Here is a 21,893-nt window from a genome sequence, read left to right on the forward strand (position 1 = left end):
AGCACTATTGAATCATGATTCATGAGGACAGTTTTTGATTTCAGACCTTTTTACAGTGTTTTTATATTTAACAGTAATGTGAAATAAAAATGTACAATTGTTATTGTAATATAGACCATACTTTTACACTGTGAAATTTGCATTAGTCAGAAATATGACAGATGACAACATCCCCTTGTAATTACGTCTTTGGGTGACAGATGGAAATATGTTGGCGTATTCTCCTCTCTTCCGAGCAAAACTTCAAATCTTCTCACCGAGAGCTAGATAAACACAGTATTCTTTAAAACCAAACCTCATTCACCATAAACTTAACATTTGAACCCTCACATATGAGCATCAAATGCACAGGGCTGCCATATGATCTCTGAAAACTGTCTTTGTTATTCTACTCATACTACAAGGCTTTGTTGCTGAACCATGTTGGCTGAATGAAAAGGTACAGAATAAGTCCATGTGCCCTTAAAAAAATGAAATCATCATTCTAAACCAGAAGAGGATGAAACAATATCCCAAATCAGCAAATAATGTCTACACCAAATCTTGTTCCACTGAATAAAAATATAAACGCAACATGTAAAATGTTGGTCCCATGTTTCATGAGTTGAAATAAAAGATCCCAGAAATGTTCCATACACACAAAAATATTATTTTTCTCAAATTTTGTGCACAAATTTGTTTACATCCCTATTACTGAGCATTTCTCCTTTGCCAAGATAACCTATCCACCTGACAGGTGTGGTATATCAAAAAGCTGATTGAACAACATGATCATTACACACGTGTACCTTGTGCTGGGGACAATACAAGGCCACTCTAAAATGTGCAGTTTTGTCACACAACACAATACCACAGATTTCTCAAGTTTTGAGGGAGCATGCAATTGGCATGCTGACTGCAGGAATGTCTATTAGAGCTGTTGCCAGAGCATTGCATGTTCATTTCTCTACCATAAGCTGCCTTCAACGTCGTTTTAGAGAATTTGTCAGTATGTACAACCGGCCTCGCAACCGCAGACCACGTGTACAATGCTAGCCCAAGACCTCCACATCCAGCTTCTTCACTTGCGGAATCGTCTGAAACCAGCCACCCGGACAGCTGATGAAACAGAGGAGTATTTCTTTCTGTAATAAAGCCCTTTTGTGGGGAAAAAATTAATTCTGATTGGCTGGGCCTGGCTCCCAAGTGGGTGGGCCTATGTCCTCCCAGGCCCACCCTTGGCTGCACCCCTGCCCAGTCATGTAAAATCCACAGATTAGGGCCTAATTAATTTATTTCAATTGGCTGATTTCCTTATATGAACTGTAACTCAGTAAAATGGTTGCATATTGCATTTATATTTTTGTTCAGTATAGATTGTATTTGACCTTTCCACCTGTGAGCCAATCCCGTCTCAGCTGTTGAGAATTTCATCCCTTCAATTACCCAGAGAAGTTAAGATGGATACACTTGCTTATGCACACACTTTTAACATTAAAGGCCATAACTGAATATTCCAAGCCATACATACAGTTTTGTACACTTCACTTAGCTTAAGGCAAATCCCACTTCAAATGATACATGTTTTGAATCAATACAGACCAGTGTTATTTGAGTATCATTATAGATGGACTGTAATCATCTACATTCCCCTTCTATATCGTTTATTTTTCCACTTACTACTATTCACTTGCTAACTAATCATGATCAGTGAACTATCCTTTTTAAATTCCTACCATTCATCAAACTAGCTCAAGCAAAGTCCCAGAAACATTAATAATTGGCACCAGGAATACAACTGTCCTAAAATGCACTTCAGAAAGCAATTGATTTAAATAATAAGTGAGATGATACTGTATGTGTGAACTCGCCAAGTCTGTCAGACAATGCAAGGGGTCTGTTAATTTACCCATTTACAGTAGATGAACTGGAGAAAGACACTCTGGGGCCAAATTAATTGGAAAATAAGTGGACACTTGCCAGGAAACCTAGCAATGAAAACCAGTTTGCACAGGAAAGAGGAAATGTGGCCTTGGAAGCACATTGGAGAATGCTGTAATTTAGTGAGCAATGGATTTATAAATCCTTGTTTTTGACCTTTGTTGAAATTTTCAATCAAGATTTGTGAAAGTTTTTGCTGTCAGGCACAGCTGTTATGACAATAAGTAACCCATATCAAACACACAGAGAACACATTTGACTGTGGTGCATTAATTATCGCGCACAGGGCCAGGTGGGACAGGAGGGGTAAAATAACTGCCCTTTCAGGGGACATCAGAGAAACGCCAAGACCAAAGCTGACTAGAGCATTGAGCACAGTGAAGACAACAATCAAATGTAGTGGATCAATTCCCAAACAGTTTGGATTTACATCCCTCAAATGAATTGTAGTACATTATTACCTATACATTGTTATCATTAATGAGATTATATGATTTGACTTATTTGACTACTTGTTTAATGATTTTATATATTTGACACACATATGAGTGCATTTTTTGAATCAGTGTGACCCAAGATTATTGTAAGAAATGTATTTATCTGAATCTAAAGTAATTCAAGTAGCGTAGTCTTCAGTCAATGCCAGACTTGGCACTTGTAAGACTATATATTGCATACTGATATTGCCTTACTGATATAAAATCCATGTGGATAGTGAAAAATGTTGCATACTGTGTACTAGGCTTATTTTTTTCAATATATTTGTCTGAACTTTGGAATCCATACATTACAGGTTTGTTTGCAATTGAAATACAAAGATTTATGTTCAGATTTTTGTTTATTTAGTTCAAGAACACATTAGTGTTTCCTCAAACCACTTTCTGCTAAGAACCCTATAGTTGATACAAATAATATTAGATAGTTTTGAAATGGAAGATAATGAACCCCATTTGGCACTGTGTCAATGCTCAAAAGTCTTTTGCAATGACTTGTGTTCACAACACTTTCTGCATTATCATTACTTTACAAGAAGCATTTTAAGACACCTTCTGCACAAGCATTCAGTCAATAAGAAATGTGTGTATGTATACATTTGTTTTTATATATAGTACGTCTACATACACATGCATACAAATGCACAATTTAATACTGAAGTATATGGTGCCTTTGACAGTCTGAGTATAAAAGTTGAAGTACCTGTATATATCTCTCACTATACAAAAAATAATAATCATTTTAAATTCAGGATCTCTCAAAATAGTAGGAGGTGTAAACATGGCAATACCATGTAGATTCTATAGTACTTCTTAGAGATGTTGCTCATTGTAACAATATGCAAAACATTTTATTTTACAATATCTCTAATTACATGAATATAAATGGCAGGTCTCAGTGAACGCACATATAAAAGGCCCTCTTCATCTCTGCTGTTATTCAGAAATGTTGGTGACTTGCAGTATAGATGCAGGTATTTCAATGTTTCAGTCTTACTCTCTGCGCTCTTAGCATTTCACTTCAAGTTTGGTCGAGTGTGTCTTTAAATACACATATAAATGTGACCAAGGGGAACCCTTGGAAGATAGATGGTAATATATATATTTTTAAAGCAACATAAGCACTAAACTTAAAATATAGATTTTTGTTTTATCTTGGGTATCTTAATAAGCTTTCTGTCATGGATTTGTGTAATTTGTAGTGAATATGTTACATTCTTCATCAGTTCATGAAGATTTAGCATTAATGTTGCAATCCATTTTATTTAGTGTGCATCAGACGACAATAGATTACCACCAAAGACTAGTCCATTGAACACAGTTTGGATGGGTTTGGATGGACAAAACCAATGATTCATGTGTTTTTTTATGCTGATGTTTTTGAGTTTATAGCAAAAGGATTTTGACCAACTGAGTTGTAACTGTGATAATTATAATTGCTCAAATTATAATAAAATAACAATGTTTTGTATTTTGTGGCTAACGTTAACAATCTGCCTTAAATCAATGTCCGAAACATAGTTTATGTCTTTGTAATGTTTGGTTAATCCCAGGCACAATTAAGAAAACAAACTTAGCAGTATTATCCAAAAACGTTTGGCACATTCTTTTGAGAAACAATAATAATAATAAAAAAATGTGTAAAAAAGTATTTTACAACAAAAAGACAAGGCAATGGAAAGTGCAGCAAATAAGGTATCAACAACAGTACACAAATACAACCAATTGCACTTTTAAACAACCAGATGAAATAAATGCATACATCCCAAACATAGCTCACCTTATTCTACGCCCAGTTGTAATTCAATCTAAACCCAAATTATACTTTTTTTGAATCCCATCACATCCAAGGTTTTTGGTGAATTTCTCAGAAAACACAATACATGATAAAGTATGACTTCAGAAACTTAAATTTCATTATCAAAGATATGCCATGTCCTCTTGGACAGCCGGTGCAATGATGCCCCTCTGCTTGCAAACATTCACACGGTTGCTGTCCCTCCCGTCTATGTCCTCTTCTTCCCCTACTCTTACAAGATAACATCTCCAAATAGAGGAGGGAAATATTACATGGAAATAAAAATGAAGAGAGATGGAGTGTAAGAGAAAAATAGAGAGAAAGAGTCACCTATTTGTCTCATTGTGGATAGGATCCCTCCCTCCCCAGTCTTATGTTAGGGCATGGTGATGGTCCATCCTAAGCACAGGTAGTGACAGTCATGATGTTGCCACTGCTGGGCCCCCCACTGCCACCACAGGAACTGGGGGGTGAGCTGTGGCTGCCAGCCGCTCCACTCCCCTTGTCGGCCGGTTTCTTGTCCTTCTGCTTGAGGTGAACTTTGGCATGTCTCTTGCGCTCATCACTCCGGGCAAACTTGCGTCCACAGAATTCACAGGAGAAGGGCTTCTCGCCCGTGTGCGTGCGGATGTGGGTAGTCAGGTGGTCGCTTCGGCTGAAGGAGCGCATGCATATGCGGCACTGGAAGGGTTTGTGACCCGTGTGGATACGGAGGTGGCGTGTCAGTTCATCTGAACGGGAGAAGCGTCTGTCACAGTTTTCTGCTGGGCAGGCATGTGGCCGCTCATGCACAGGGGTTTTGCTGGGCCGGTTTGGGTACTTCCGTGGTCGGATTGGTTTGAGTGTTAGTGTCTGTGGTGGCTGGTGGTGCTGAGGAGCATGCTGCTGCCCGCCCATGAAACCTGGATGAATCTGCTTGTCTTTGAATGCGCGAATGGTCTCTAGTGGTGTGATGGGTGGGGGGTTGACACGAATGGGGTCCATGGACTGGAAAGGCTTGTGCTCCATCATGCCAACCTCACCCTGATGATGGAAGAGGTTATAGTCTGGGATCATAGAGAAAAGGCTCCCGTCCATGGAGGGCTTGGAGGTGGTGTGGTAGTCATTGCTGGGGTAGCCGAGGGTAGTGCTGGTAGCAGGACTGTGGTGGAAGGAGACCTGATCCTGGTACAGCTCGCTGCAGGTGGAATAAGCAGGCAGTGGCGGACCATAGACCTGCTCCATATCTGAGGACTGGCCGCCCATGCTGGCTCCAGAGGACGATGTCTGTGTGGTGATAGTGCCAGGCGACGGGGAGACGCCCAAGATCCCAGCACTTACTAAACTAATGATATTGTTGTCTGAACACCAGCCAGAGCCCCCCATTCCACCCGACGGAGGAGTATCGAAGGCAAACTTCCCCAAATAGGTGACAGGCTGCCCGCTGCGGCTGGACTGGAAGCTAGAGCCGTACTGGATCTCTGCATTTCCCTTATCACTTCCCATCCCCAGATCCATGATATTATCTGGATGAAAGGGAAACAAATTGAAGTAGAGTGTCAATGAATAGTTCACCCAGCTGTTATAACATGTTAGAAACCTGTTAGAAAAAAAACATACATGAAAGTGTGCAGTACTACTAGTACAGAAAAGTTTATTGAGTCTAGAAGCTACTAGACTATGATAAATATGAACCTGCTTGATATTTCAGTCAGAGTCCTTGATTAGTCCGAAATTCAGCTTCTCTGCATATCTCTGCAAATAGTCTGCCAAGAAGAAATCTTAAAACAAAGCAGTCCAATCCAGTTCATTAGGAAAAAGTGAGCGGTGGTGTCAGACCTGCAAGTTTATCGACTGACTTGTGCATCTGAGACAATGCTCTCTCTCTCAGATCCCACAAGCTCTCATAAATCAAGACCTAAACACCCCCCTTTGATCCAGTCATTGTATGTCCCACAGGAGGACAGCCACAGTGAATGGCAAGATCTGATTCCCTCACAACAGGGCGTAAGCCAGACACCACTGCCAGCACTCTCACAGACACATGTATGTTCAATGTACTGTAGCTGCATGGGTTTTAGCAGAACATGAAATCTACACAAAATGAGCAAATTGAACTGTAAAGTGTACTTCCCACTCAGATCACTTGGTCAGCTACAATGTACGCACATTCGGTCATAGAAATGCACATTTGGTCTTCTAGCTAAATGTTATGTTCACAGTAACTTTCTTGTTTCTTTCACTTTTGTCAATGTGTTTTTTACTAGTACTGTAGTAGCCTATCTTAGGTATATGTGGCAGCATTACAATTATTAAATGTCATTTCAGACACCTTCAATGAAAATATCCAAATGAATGCAGTTCTGAGATGGCACAGTTGTGTGCAGAGATTTTAACCGGTTTTGTGCAGACATTTTGAAAGAATTCATACATCATCAGACATAGCCTATATCAGCCCATCATTCAAGTTGCAATAAATTATACACAGGGGTGCTTATATATTCAGTCCCAGTAATTACTGTCTGTTTACCAGAATTTGGCTAAGGGCAAAGCATGATGAAACAAACAAAACCAAAACTACATATGTTTCACACAACTATTGAACACATGATGTAAATAAAAAACCTTTTGGCATACGTTTTAATTATTCTGGAGTTGAAGAAAACAAGCCTAAAAATAGCAAATGCTTAGGTGTGTGTGTTTTAGACATTAGGCTATATGAATACAAGGCAGCCATTATATCTTTCTGTAATCGTCCTCAATATTTTGACTTGAACATTTAAGCAGTGTCACAGATATTGCTCTCAAGTGAGCTGGTGTTATTGCTTTGGTGGTGAATATTGTGAGAGAACACCACTTGCACAAGGGACCAAACACCTGACTCTAGAGGTATCAAATAGGTACTTCAAAATGTTGCTCATCATAGTCAATAGTTATCAAAAATATATGTGATTTAAATGAGAATATGTAGTCAGATATTATATGTAATGAACATGTCACATTATAATTTATTGATGACTACCTGGTAAACCTGGTAAACACCTGGCTAACCTAATTGTGAGACATGTAAAGGGTTTCCATCTCTTTCATGACTTTTGCCAGAAATGTATTGATTAGTTATAAAAAAGCATGCTGTTATCTCTGGAGTATCGAGAGGTGATACTTATATCACAGCAAATGTAATTTTAAGGGATTGGCAAACACTACTGGCCTAAGTCACGGGGTTGTGTAATGATAGAATATAACTATATCAATATTATAATTAGAAGTGGTTGGTGCTGTGTTTTCAGTCATTTGAAAGGTTATTTACAATTTCTAATTATTAATCTACATTTACTTTGAAAATTAATAGGCCTAACATATTGACAAATAACAAATGTCCATAGATATTCGATTATCAGAATGGATCATATTAGGACAATTTTAACCATACATTGATGAACCTCTAAAGAGTAATGCCACTTCAGCTGGCTATATACTTCTGTATAGTGAAATAATTAGACTACTTTACTGTACTATATTTAATTATTAAAGATTGTATAGGGCTTTATCTTTATCTTGCCGCTAACAACTCCAACAACAAGTATTTAATGTCAAATATATTAATTTCAGTAGGCTACTATACAATTGTCATTCCTCACCTGTTGATGTCCAAGAGGTCCAATTGAAATGTGCTACAGCTGTATATAGCCTACTGTCGGCTGTAAATTTGAATAAAATCTGTTGGTGTGTCTGAAGCATATTGATCTGAAAACATGTATGCGCTGCTATTGCTATCAAGGATCGTGTCAATGATTATATAAAAGTGCTTCTTCTAAACTTCATTTTGGAATTGACAAACCCTTGCACTCAATTTAAACATAATTAATTGTATGACACACATCTCGACAAATGAAAGTTGCTGTCATCTGGAGACTGCGTTCAAATGAGAGCAAACAAATACATTATCTTCATAGATTTGTAGCTATATGTAGCCTAATCGTTGTGAAGCCTACAGTCTACGCGTTAGGCTATGGGCATGGGCAAGTTTGAAAATCAACGTCGGTCAAACGCCCACTTTACAGTGGATGGCCATGCCACTCATAGTCCAATCCAAAAATAACCTCTAAATTGTCAATAAATACACAAACAGTGATGAATTAATTAATGTAATGTTAGCTAGAAATAATGAATGTCTTATGCACAGGCCATGTATGCAATGTTGTTTTGGTTACAGTGGCACATTTATTTATGGACTATCAACACAACGGTGGCTTTATCATGGTTAAATTTAAGTTAACAAAAAATATGTAGGCCTATCCACATGAATTTATGTTTTTGTTTTGGTGATTACATTTTAATCTATGAACAATTTTTAATCTATGAATTTTTCGCCAATTTGTGCGTTTTACTTTCACTTTAAAGACATGCCAATCATTTTGGGTAAGCAGAGCAGATAAGTTAATGTTAGGCCTATTTACATTACTGTTTGACCTTACATGCAAATTAAAGTTCGTGAAATTGTGACAGTAGCCAGGGAAACTCATAGGCTTGGACATTGTTACGCATATTTCTGGTATAAAAGCTTGCCTCTTATAATATGGTTAACACTAACAGTTACAGCACTTGTTTTACATGTAATCGAAATAATAGTAGCCAACCATTGTGAAAAATGCTTTAAAAAACGAAGTATTCAATCGAGATCGATTATGTGCGTAACAGCCCGAAGCGCAAACAGGTGCCTGGATGATGGTCGTTGCGCGCGCTCCAAGACAACTGTTGCGGTGCTTGCATGATCTCCACAGCTGAGACGCGCTGTAGTTACAACAGATCCTGGATAGAACATAATCCAATCACATCCCAAATAAAGTAAACTATGCTTACCTGTATTCATTTGCGTGTAGTGGTTTATAGAATCCGTATTGGTGAAAATGTTCATAGACGTCGGAATGTCCTCTTCTGGGTAAAGACTGTCAGGAATCGTGTTTATTAAACTGCTCATGGTCAGAGGGAGCTTGTCCGCCAGTTTCCCTGTCATAGCAGTTATTTAGTCTGACATAAATGGCAACGTGCAGGTATCCGAATAGAAAAATACACAGTAGATGATGATCTATAAGTGTTAGAGAGTGGAGAAAAAAAGATCCTAGATGTATCCAAGTTCCCTTCAGAGACAGCGTTGATATCTCTCCTTTGAGATATAGTAGAGCTTAACTGTCACAGGCAATTGTTATTAATATAATTACAATGAGACCTGTCATTACCTTCTTGTTTGCATGTTGTGTGTTTAAAGTCTGTGAATCAATGAAACGGTGGTGGTGGTTTCACAAGCGTAGCGCTGCTCTGTATTGCTCGGATAGGGAACTCCAGCGCTTGCTGGTATTAAATAGGGGGACGGAACATTTATGTGACGTAGATGACCATTTATGGATACACAAAGCCGGACCGTACACAACACGTCACCAATGGAAGGACCTCATAGTGGAACATTATGCTGCATTCATAATCTAATGGGAATATGGTATTTACCATATATGACTGGGAAAAAACACTTGAAACCCCTCCAACTAGTAGGCCTATTAGGAACTCGTTTATCATCCCTGACCTCCGACTTCTCCCACATGGTTAACTCTGACATAACCCACAAAAGAAATGACCTGGACAACAGCATTTTCGGCAGTTAAATGCAACTACAAAAAAAAATATTTATAAATCGCAATCTATTAGTACGGTTTTTGAACACTATAATTTGTGTGCGAGCATGATAGCTGTAGCCTACTTTTATTTTTGGTTTACGCAGCTGGTTTGCCATTAGCTAATCAGCGTTTCTCAACGAGTTCAAAGCACGTGAATGCATCGAACTGGTATTTAATACTTCAAATCTGGAAATTACCACCTTCCCACTTGATTATAAACACAGCATTATAGTCTGTTGCAGGAAGACATGTTGAAGCGACGGCTCAGCTCTGTGGATCGAAGCCTGTGTTGGTCTGCTATGAAGCGGATCATGATTTCCTCATTGTGCAGTCGGCTACTTTGCTACCTGTTGACGAATTCACATTAATATAAAATGTTCAACTATGTGGGATAGCTTTGTAATGAAGCATGTTGTTTGATATGAGGTATTGCATTCGTCTTGTCCTCGAGAACATATTTCACTTGTATCCTTTGTCATATTAGAACACGCAACTGGACCACGCGTCAGAATCATGCTAGTCAAAATGACATTGGAATCATCATTCAAGTGTAAAGCTGCTTTTGCCGAAACATCGCAATTATTCCTTCTTAGATAAAAAGTAAAATATTCCGGCCTTTACCTACTCAACCAGTTGAATCCATTCACAATACTGGTGCCGGTGACAACTGTGCGTAAAAGTATGGTGAGGGCATGTCAGCTCTTCTCTTGAAATCTGGAAATGTTTTAGCGTGATTTAAGTCATGAATACTATTTTCACATCTTAAATGTATGTAGGGTGTTATACACATGTATTGCATCATTACACATGATAGTAAAATTTAAATAATGGCTTTATAGCCTACAATATCAGTATGGAGACAACGATTTGAGGGATGCACAATACAATTCAGACTTTTGATTAGAGTGGGCTCAATGTCCCCAACGTGTGTGTCTCTTGTCTTAATGTTGCACCACACTGGCTTCTTGACGTTGACCTGTATACAGTACAGCGGTCCTGCTTGAACTTGTCCTCACTTTATTACATTGTTTCTTTTTAAATATGAGAAATTTTATCCATACACCGTGCATGATGACACATAGTTTGCCCAACATAACGCACAGGGGTTTGATTGTCCTTCTACTCTTTAAAACCCCTTTCATGCAACAACATTCGCTTACAAAGACAGTAATTGTCAGAGTTAATAGCATGTAAATATTGCAAGCGCTCCGTGAATCCACAGACTTGCTCTGACTTTGAGAGCCAAGTTGCCGCTAAAGTGGAAACTCCAAATAAGGCATTGATCCGGCACCGCCCCTTGTCTGTATTTGGTTATTAAAGTTCCGGTTAAGCCACTGGTAGGTGGAAAATAGATCGGAACCCACAGACATTAAAGGAACCACAGACGACAAAACGTCATGGGTCATAATTCACCAATTTGAGGAACCTGAAAGACAAAATGTTGTGTTTCTTACCTAATTAATATACAATCCCTTGTTTGTATTACTTGATAGAACTGTTTGAAAATGTCCATATGACAGTGCGGGCTTAGTAGGCTTATGAATTGACCTCTATAGGACACTGACTACTATTGGGCTATTACTAAGATGCTACTACCACTATACTGATGACAATAACAATAGTATGGCCAGACAAACATAACTGGCCACTGTTCTACGGCAACATATTCAAATCGTTATTTTCATATTCAAATCATTCTAAACTCTCAATAATGCTGAGTGATATATATAATCAAATTGTTTAAAGAAAAAGTGGTGGACATTTCTGAGCTTGATTATTTAAGAATGAGAGATTAAACAGTCTTGTATTAGCTCACAGACACTCGTAATAAACTGAACATAGAGTGTGTGGGTGAAAGTCTGAATCATGCTCAGTGTGTTAGGGGCTTTTTACTAACAGAATGCACAGGGAAGACCTGTGTCCCATCCCTCTACAGGCTATGTGGAACAGTCAGTGAGTAGGTGAGCCATGGGGTGACAAATTGTCATCTGTGGATTATTTTCAGTGTCCTCACTGCACTATAAATACAGTCAGATCAGGGATATTAAGAGTTATCTGAGTTATCTGGATTACATTTTCTCTAGGGGAGGCAGGTAGGCTAGTGGTTAGAGTGTTGGGCCAATAACCGAAAGGCTGCTGGATCGAATCCCTGAGCTAACAAGGTAAAAATCTGTCGTTCTGCTCCTGAATAAGGCAGTTAACCCACTGTTCCCTGGCTGTCATTGTAAATAAGAATTTGTTCTTAACTGACTTGCCTAGTTAAATAAAGGTTAAATAAATAAAAATAAAAAATAGTTTCATTGAAGCAAGCAACACTGGACCCTGCATGAGAGCACCAGCTGTTCCAGGACAACTGAGTGATCACGATCGCCGTAGCCGATGTGAGTAAGACCTTAAAATAGGTTAACATTCACAAGGCTGCAGGGCCAGACGGATTACCAGGACACATACTCAGAGCATGCGTGGACCAGCTGGCAAGTGTCTTCACTGACATTTTCAACCTCTCCCTGACCTACATGTTTCAAGCAGACCACCATAGTCCCTATGACCAAGGTAACCTGTCTAAATTACTATCGCCCCTTAGCACTCACATCTGTAGTCATGAAATGCTTTGAAAGGCTGGTCATGGCTCATATCAACACCATCATCCCAATAAGAGCATCTTCACTGGCTGCATCCTGCTTGGTATGGAAAGTGTTTGGCATATGACCGCAAGGCATTACAGAGGGTAGTGCCTACGGCCCAGTACATCACTGGGGCCAAGCTACCTACCATCCAGGACCTCTATACCAGGTGGTGTCAGAGGAAGGCCTTACAAATTGTCAAAGACTCCAGCCACCCAAGTAATTGACTGTTCTCTCTGCTACCACACGGCAAGCAGTACAGGTGCGCCAAGTCTGGGACAAAAAGGCTCCTGAACAGCTATTACCCCCAAGCCAAAAAACTTCTGAACAGTTAATCAAATGGCTAATCAAATTCGCATTGACCCCTTGTTTTTTTTGTTTTTTTTACTGACATTCATGTACTGGCTCTATGCACACTCACTGGACTCTTCACACACACTCACACATACTGTAGACACATTTTCACACTCTTCACATATGCTGTTGCTACTCTGTGTGATATATATCCTGATTGCCTAGTCACATTTATCCCTACCTACCTGTACATATTACCTCAAATACCTCAACTACCTTGTACCCCTGCACATTGACTCGGTACCGGTACTCCTTGTATATAGCCTCATTATTGTTGTTATATTGTGTTACTATTTCTGTAATGATGTGCGATGAGAGTCGGGAAGGAAGTTCAGGGAGTGAGTGTTTCAATAAATATACGGAACATAATACAAAACAAGAAACTCGAACAGCACACAGACATGAAACAGAAACAATGACGCCTGGGGAAGGAGCCAAAAGGAGTGACATATATAGGGCAGGTAATCAAGGAGGTGATGGAGTCCAGGTGAGTGTCATAATGCGCTGATGTGCGTAATGATGGTGACAGGTGTGCGCCATAACGAGCAGCCTGGTGACCTAAAGACCGGAGAGGGAGCACACATGACAATTTCCTTTAAAAAAAATACATTTGCCAATCTTGTGTTACTTTTAACTCTGCATAGTTTGGAAAGGACTCGTAATTAAGCATTCACGATAAAGTCTTCACATGTTGTATTCGGTGCATGTGACAAATACAATTGGATTTCCTTTGATTTTTATTATTTTTAATGTATTATTTATTTAACCTTTATTTAACCAGGTAGGCCAGTTGAGAAGAAGTTCTCATTTACAACTGCAACCTTAACTCCGAACAAGAAGTCTGAGTATGAAAATAAATGTGAAAGGAAATAAATCACGGTGTTTTTAAACCAGATGTGAATGGGAATATATGTTATTTATTTGACTCCCTTAACTGATAGGTCATAGCCCTTTAGCAGAGGCCCACAAAGATGTATGTGTCTAGTAGCACAGGTGGAAAGCAGTGTCAAAGCAGTGTCATTGCACCTCCCTCTAGTAAATGGCCAACGGTTATTTTACGAATGCAAACCAGTGAGGGAATTCCCTTTGAACTAGAACACCATGAGGACCAGACTCCCTGCCCCCCCAAACCCTTTCCTCTGGGGAAGCCTTTGTATGTGGTGGAGAGAGGAAACTGGGCCAGCTGGAATATGATAGCTACCTGTTGTATTTCCTAGACGTCCAGGTACATGAGGTGTCACAGTGCGGGAAGCAGCATGCATGGTGGTAGTAACGCGTTACATCACCTGGACTAGAGCTCCCTGTCTGGTTTGCATATAGGGATTCCGTGGAAGCACCGGCTTGTCCCAGTTCATTTAAATACTGTGTGGAAATATACAAAGGCACTATGGATATATAATCAAATTAATTGACTTTTTTTCTATCTCAGGGGGACCAATTCAAATGTCTGTTCCTCGTTCTTGTATCCAAAGAACAGTAGCCTACTTATTCCTTACAGTAGGAAAAATATGATTTATACAAGTTATGAAACAGCAATAAAAGTTGCCCAACACCAATATTTATTTTACCATATGGGTTCTAACACTGAATTTATACATTGTGTTGCTAGGTAAGATTGCTCATATTGCTAAAAGAATATGATTTTCATACATTGGTATCATCAAGACAAAACTATGAATCAACATTTCAATCATAGGGCCTAATCTAATTTCAAAGTCCATGGTGAGAATAAGAAAATGGATGGCTAGATTTGACACAAGAACCTCCTAGTGCATGATATCAGAGGACAAAGGCTATGCATTTATTGTAAACTTTCATAACTCATTGTTATGATCAGTAACCACAGCATGCAGTCTGAGAGCAGTTTAAAATGCCATGCCTTGAAATACACACACCTACGGCCCCAGGGTTTCTGTGATGAGTCAAAAAGAATATTCTTCCCACATGGCAAGAAAGTATGAGTGAGTGTCACATAGTAAATGAGTGTTTTTGACTACCTGATAAAAAATATTTTTGACTCCCATAAATGGCCGGTGACGCAACTGGACCGAGCGTCAAAGTCATGCTGGTCAAATTTACATTAGAATCATCATTCATACATAACGCTGCTTTTGCCAAATCATCGCAATTATTCCTTCTTAGATAAAAAGTAAAATATTCCGGCCTTTACCTACTCAACCAGTTGAATCCATTCACAATACTGGCGCTGGTGACAACTGTGCGTAAAAGTATGGTGAGGGCATGTCAGCTCTTCTCTTGAAATCTGGAAATGTTTTAGCGTGATTTAAGTCATGAATACTATTTTCACATCTTAAATGTATGTAGGGTGTTATACACATGTATTGCATCATTACACATGATAGTAAAATTAAAATAATGGCTTTATAGCCTACAATATCAGTATGGAGACAACGATTTTAGGGATGTACAATACAATTCAGACTTTTGATTAGAGTGGGCTCAATGTCCCCAACGTGTGTGTCTCTTGTCTTAATGTTGCACCACACTGGCTTCTTGACGTTGACCTGTATACAGTACAGCGGTCCTGCTTGAACTTGTCCTCACTTTATTACATTGTTTCTTTTTAAATATGAGAAATTTCATCCATACACCGTGCATGATGACACATAGTTTGCCCAACATAACGCACAGGGGTTTGATTGTCCTTCTACTCTTTAAAACCCCTTTCATGCAACAACATTCGCTTACAAAGACAGTAATTGCCAGAGTTAATCGCATGTAAATATTGCAAGCGCTCCGTGAATCCACAGGCTTGCTCTGACTTTGAGAGCCAAGTTAGCCACTAAAGTGGAAACTCCAAATAATGCACACACCTACGGCCTCAGGGTTTCTGTGATGAGTCCAAAATAATATTTTTCCCACATAGCAACAAAGTATATTCATGTTTTTGACTACATGATAACACTATTTTTGACTTATCCCAGAAATGGCCGGTGACAGCATGTAGGCTACAGTATGTGTCACTGTAAATTCCTCCCTCCTTCTGACTGAACATGAGTCGGAAGATGTCCAGGTTGAATGCACAAACCATCCATCTGAGAAGAGACAGACAAAAGCCTCCTCTGCTACTCTTCTCATAGTTCAATGGGGCTGGAGGGCCAGGCCAGCCTGCTAAGGTGAGATGTCAATGTGTAGAGTTGACTGTTGACATGAATGAAACCGAGGGCACAGTATCTCACCACTCCTCCTGAGTAATAAAGTAGCCTAATGAACTACAGTACAATCCCAAATGAGAAATCTTTTGCAGGTCTCACACTACCAAAAGAAGAGAGAAAGTGAGACTCATTCAAATCATTATGCATATTAGATCACTTGCTACGGTTAGGCAATTGAATTCATTATTCAAATTCCTTTTAATTAATAGTTTGAATAAATTAAGGAGTTATTAAATGCTTTTCCAATATTATCAAGGCATCTGAGAGCTTGTTATTTTGTGGAAAATGCAATATATTGCACATCTTGATTCTGAACTACAGCTGTCACTTTTTCTTAATCATAATATCTTAACCCTCCTGATAATTGGAGCTGAATAAACATATTTGTTGGCATACAGTGAAGCTGAGTGTCAGAATCCAGGTGTTAGTTGTGAGCTGATGGTGGTAGTTCTTTTAAAAAAAGGAATGGCTGTTCCATGGAATCAGACTGTACACTACACTGGACTAGACTGGAAGTATAATGATTAGAAGTTAGAACTCTGTGCATGGAATCTTTAACCTATGACCTGTGTGAATTATATTGCTAATACACAGATATATTTATGAACATGGATAATGCACAACAAGAGATTGCAACTAATCATAGTATACCAAGATTGTATAGAATGAATTGCACTGTGCTTTGTGCATTTTGCATTGATGTGGTTATGTTGTTTGTGGACTGGAGTGCTCTGACTACTAAGTCTGAAAGACAAACAAAGTAAATACAGGATAATTGATCAATGATCTCCCAGAGTTCATGGAGAGGGCACATAGAGTTTTACCAAGGCTGGCTTAACCACCAAAGGAACAAAAACCTCCATTACCTACTCCAGCCTAGCCCACTGATGAGACACCAAAATAGGGTCAATGAAACCACCAACGAAACATTGATCATCAGAACATCAAAGTCCCTCATGTAAATCCACACTTATTCAGACATCTGGGGTATTGAAACAACCCCCTCCCTGGAGGAGAGGTGCTGGTTAGAAACCAATATTCCTTATGGGGTGTTCTCTGACCCACCCTCTACAAAGACCTGTGGAAGTCTGAAATGTGTACCTCAGTAGTTAAAGGGTTGAAAAGTTTATCCACAACATCCTCTAAAGACATGCCAGGTGGGAGCTCATGCAACTGTCCAAAGTTCAAAATGGGTTCACCGTTCTAAAGTTAAATTAAAGGACAAATCAACACACCATGGTCTTCATATAGTCTTCCTGGGGTTCAACAAGAGTTAAAAATGTACCCCAAAAGGTTTTTCAAAAAGGTTATTCAACTATTAATTAAAAGGGGTTCTTTGAAGAACTTAAAGGGATTCCCCCACAGTTTCAATTTGAAGAACCCTTAAAGGATTCTCCAGGAACCTTTTCTTTTTGAGTGTGCTTACAGTAATTGATGTTTATTACCTCAGCATCTTTCACACAAGTGAAAAGTGGTCAATGGAAATATGATTAACACATTAACAAACATAATTTTCCATTAACCACAGAACAACAGGAAATCCCCCCAGCAGCCTCTCTCACTGTCCTGTCACTCTGTCAGTGTCTGCAGCATGGCTCAATAGCGCTGAAGAGTATTTTGGTTCAAGTTCCACTGTGGCTTCCGGCTGTGTTGTGGTCTCGGTTTCACCTCCCACTTCCTTTTTTTCGCCCTGACGTATTTCCTCCCCTTAATCAGAATCTCTCTTTCCACACACAGGCATGATATCAGGCAGTCTTCCCTCTCTTTTCAACAAGGTTTGGAAACTAACATGAAACCCCCAATCAGATCATCCATTTCCTACATCTTCAACCACACATCAGGTGAAAAAAAATCAGACTGCATCAAAATCTGCTTATGTGGTGCAACACACACTAAGGGGAATTTGATATAATATTTACTGCACCTAGGAATCAATGATCTGTACTATTCTGCACTATTAAAAGACAAATTAACTGTTTAGTTCTTCCAATGTTTATTGAGTATGGCATCTTTATGTTATAAAAGGACATTTTGTCAGTGCATATACCGTAGTACCTTCAAATTACAATTATTTTGGCACAAATAAGCTGACAATTCATGATCAATCATTCTAGTAACACAGTCCACTTCTCATGCGACATGCACGTTATGGATCAGGAATCAAGGTCAGACCCAGATGCAGACTGTCGAAGTAACAATGTTTATTGTGGCAACAGGGGCAGGCAAAGACAGGTCAAGGCAGGCAGGGGTCGAAAATCCCCCCCCCCAAAAAAAAGAGAGGCTGGGAAACAATAGGAGCTGACAGGAAAAACGCTGGTTAGCTTGAACGAACAAGACGAACTGGCAACAAACAGACAGAGAACACAGGTATAAATACACAGGGGATAATATGGAAGATGGGTGACACCTGGAGGGGGGTGGTGACAAGCACAAGGACAGGTGAAACAGATTTCTCCATGACAGGATCATGGAGATTGAAGGTGATGTAAGTCAGGTTGTTTTTAGTCCATGTAGTTTTGGGTGAGGAACTGTACAGTAGACACAGGCCTTCTCAGACCAGATCGTTAGATGAAAGCCGGATGGTCCCAGTTGCCTGGGTCAAGCGATGATAGGAGAAGAAATACTTTAATATCAGATGTGTTCAACAACAAAAGATCAAATCATCAAAGAAATCTCAATGGCATTCACTGTAAATGTAGTTAAGGTGAAGTTATTACATGGTAATTAATGATAGCCTATGTATAACATACTGTACTTTCAACCAAACACAGCTTTATTTAGCTCACTGAGTGAGAGAGAGAAAGCTTGACTTGATTAGTTTCCAAGAATGTGTATCCTTAATGGCCACTTTCTCCCTGTTGGAGCGGAGATGAGGCCTAACAGTGCAGCACGTGTCTCTGGGATGTGAGTCACTGAGAACAGCACTGCTGAAAATAAAACATGTTGCTGTAATGCTGGAGGTGGGAACGCAAGGACTTTTTGGCAAGAAGATATGATTCAATCGCCTGGACTGTTTTTTTTCTCTCCCCTTTTAAACAAACACCAGACGGCCGTCCGGCTGGTATGACAATATCACTTCATGGATTTTGACAACCACCTCATTCCCACCAGCCCCTCCCTCCACAAAAACGAAATAATAAGGATTCCAAGAGAACAAACTTCTCTCAGTTTCTACTTTCAGTCTTGGGTGAACTTTCTTACAAACAAATCTTTGGGGTTTGTCGAAGAGAGGGGAATGTTGAATTGTATTGACAGCTATTGTAATAAGAGCTCTGTATAATAATTAACTGAATATATAGATGTACAGTACCAGTCAAAAGTTTGGACACACCTACTCATTGAAGAGTTTTTCATTATTAATCTCTCCTTCTTGGTCAAATAGCCAGTCACACCCTGATCTGTTTCACCTGTATTTGTGCTTGTTTCCACTCCCCTCCAGGTATCGCCCATCTTCCCCATTATCCCCAGTGTATTTATACCTGTGTTCTCTATTTGTCTGTTGCCAGTTTGTCTTGTCTCGTCAAGCCTACCAGCGTTTTTAACGTACTTACGTTTTTTTCTCTAGTAACTGCTTCCTAGTTTTCCCGGTTTTGACCATTCTGCCTACCCTGACCCTGAGCCTGCCTGCTGTTCTGTACCTTGTGACATTACCCTGGATTACTGACCTCTGTCTGCATTAACTAAACATAGAAATAGAAAGACTAGAACGAACATAGAAATATACTAACATAGAACATTAACCACAAACCCCGAAACACATAAAACAAACACCCCTCTTACATAAGAACATAGCCCAACAAACCCCGAAACACTCTAAACAAACACCCCCTGCCACATCCTGACCAAACTACAATAACAAATAACCCCTTTACTGGTCAGGACGTGACAGTACCCCCCCCCCCCCCCCAAAGGTGCAGACCCTGGATGCACATCAAACAAAAAAAACACAACAATAAATCCCAAAACAAAAAACAATCCCAAACAAAAGGGAGGGAAGGGAGGGTGGCCACCGTCACCGACGGTTCTTGTGCTACACCCCCCCCCCTCCCCAACCTCCTCCTACGGAGGTGGCTCAGGCTCCGGCCTTACTCCCCAACCTAACCTGTCCACCCCCGCTAAATACTTATTACATTTTACCCCTCCCAAAGTCTCGGGGCTATGGCGCATCGCTGAAGACCTCGGGCTGATGTGCGTCGCTGGAGACCTCGGGCTGATGCGCGTCGCTGGAGACCTCGGGCTGAAGGGCGACTCTGGGAGCTCCGGACTGGAGGGCGACTCTGGCTGCGCCGATTCCGGACTGTAGGGCGACTCTGGCTGCGCCGATTCCGGACTGTAGGGCGACTCTGGCTGCGCCGATTCCAGACTGTAGGGCGACTCTCTCGGTTCCGGACTGTAGGCCGTCTCTCTCGGTTCCTGACTGTAGGCCGTCTCTCTCGGTTCCGGACTGTAGGCCGTCTCTCTCGGTTCCGGACTGTGGGCCGTCTCTCTCGGTTCCGGGCTGTGGGCCGTCTCTCTCGGCTCCGGACTCTGGGCCGTCTCTGCTGGCTCCGGACTGTGGGCCGTCTCTCTACGGGGCACTGTCGCCGGAAGCTCTGGACGGGGCACTGTCGCCGGACACTCCAGACAAGGCACTGTTGCCGGACACTCTGAACAGGGCACTGTTGCCGGAAGCTCTGGACGGGGACTGTGCACTGAAGGCCTGATGCGTGGGGCTGGCTTAGGAAGTGCCAGACTAGGGACACGCACCACAGGGCTAGTGCGAGGAGCAGGATCAGGACGAGCTGGACTGGGCTGACACACTGGAGGCCTGGTGCGTGGTGCTGGCTTTGGCGGCGCCAGACTGGAGACACGCACCTCAGGGCTAGTGCGAGGAGTGGGAACAGGACGTACTAGACTGGGCTGACACACTGGAGGCCTGGTGTGTGGTGCTGGCTTTGGAGGCGCCAGACTGGAGACACGCACCTCAGGGCTAGTGCGGGGAGCGGGGACAGGATACACTGGGCCGTGGAGGCGCACTGGCGGTCTCGAGCGCAGGACTGGCACCACCCGTACTGGCTGGGTGCCCGCTTCCCCCCGGCAACGCTGACGCTGGCACCGAGCACACCGGCCTGTGGATGCTCAGCCTCGACGCCGTGCGCATCACCCCATAGCACGGGGCCTGACCAGTACCTCGCTGCCTCCGGTAAGCACGGGGAGTTGGCTTAGGGCTCAACCCTGGCCTAGCCAAACCACCCGTGTGCCCCCCCAAAAAAATGTTTTTGGGGCTGCCTCTCGGAATCCCTTAACTCCTTCATATCCCTGGATATGCTCATCCTCATCTCCGCCCATGTCCATCCTTCTTCATCGTGCTCCTTACCCCGCTGCTTGGTCCTTTGTTGGTGGGTAGTTCTGTCAATGTTGTCGTAAGGATTGGACCAAAATGCAGCGGGAATATGTATACTCATCTTCTTTTTATTTTGAAGAAGGAGAAACAAATAAATACGTATACAAAAAAAGAACAAAACGAAACAGTCCTGTCAGGTGCACAAACACTAAACAAGGAACAACTACCCACAAAATCCCATAGAAAACATACCCCTCTTAAATAGGACCTTCAATTAGAAGCAACGAGGAGCAGCTGCTTCCAATTGAAGGTCAACCCCATTAACTAAACATAGAAATAGAAGGACTAGAACGAACATAGAAATATACTAACATAGAACATTAACCACAAACCCCGAAACACATAAAACAAACACCCCTCTTACATAAGAACATAGCCCAACAAACCCCGAAACACTCTAAACAAACACCCCCTGCCACATCCTGACCAAACTACAATAACAAATAACCCCTTTACTGGTCAGGACGTGTCAAGAGCCAGTTTCATCATGGCG

The 21,893-nt window shown here is 41.0% G+C and overlaps 1 protein-coding gene across 1 annotated transcript; it reads right to left on the bottom strand.

Annotated features, from left to right (window-relative positions):
• Positions 1-1,655: 1,655 nt before the first annotated feature.
• Positions 1,656-9,543, bottom strand: LOC115164542 (early growth response protein 3). Its single transcript, XM_029717142.1, has 2 exons — positions 9,055-9,543; positions 1,656-5,717 (listed from the first exon to the last, which is right to left on the bottom strand). Exons 1-2 carry the CDS (start codon positions 9,206-9,208, stop codon positions 4,612-4,614), a joined length of 1,260 nt encoding a protein of 419 aa, XP_029573002.1. The 5' UTR covers positions 9,209-9,543; the 3' UTR covers positions 1,656-4,611.
• Between the last annotated feature and the right edge of the window lie 12,350 nt (positions 9,544-21,893).

The sequence above is a fragment of the Salmo trutta genome, chromosome 27 (assembly GCF_901001165.1).
Source record: "Salmo trutta chromosome 27, fSalTru1.1, whole genome shotgun sequence".
NCBI classification, from domain to species: Eukaryota; Metazoa; Chordata; class Actinopteri; order Salmoniformes; family Salmonidae; genus Salmo; species Salmo trutta.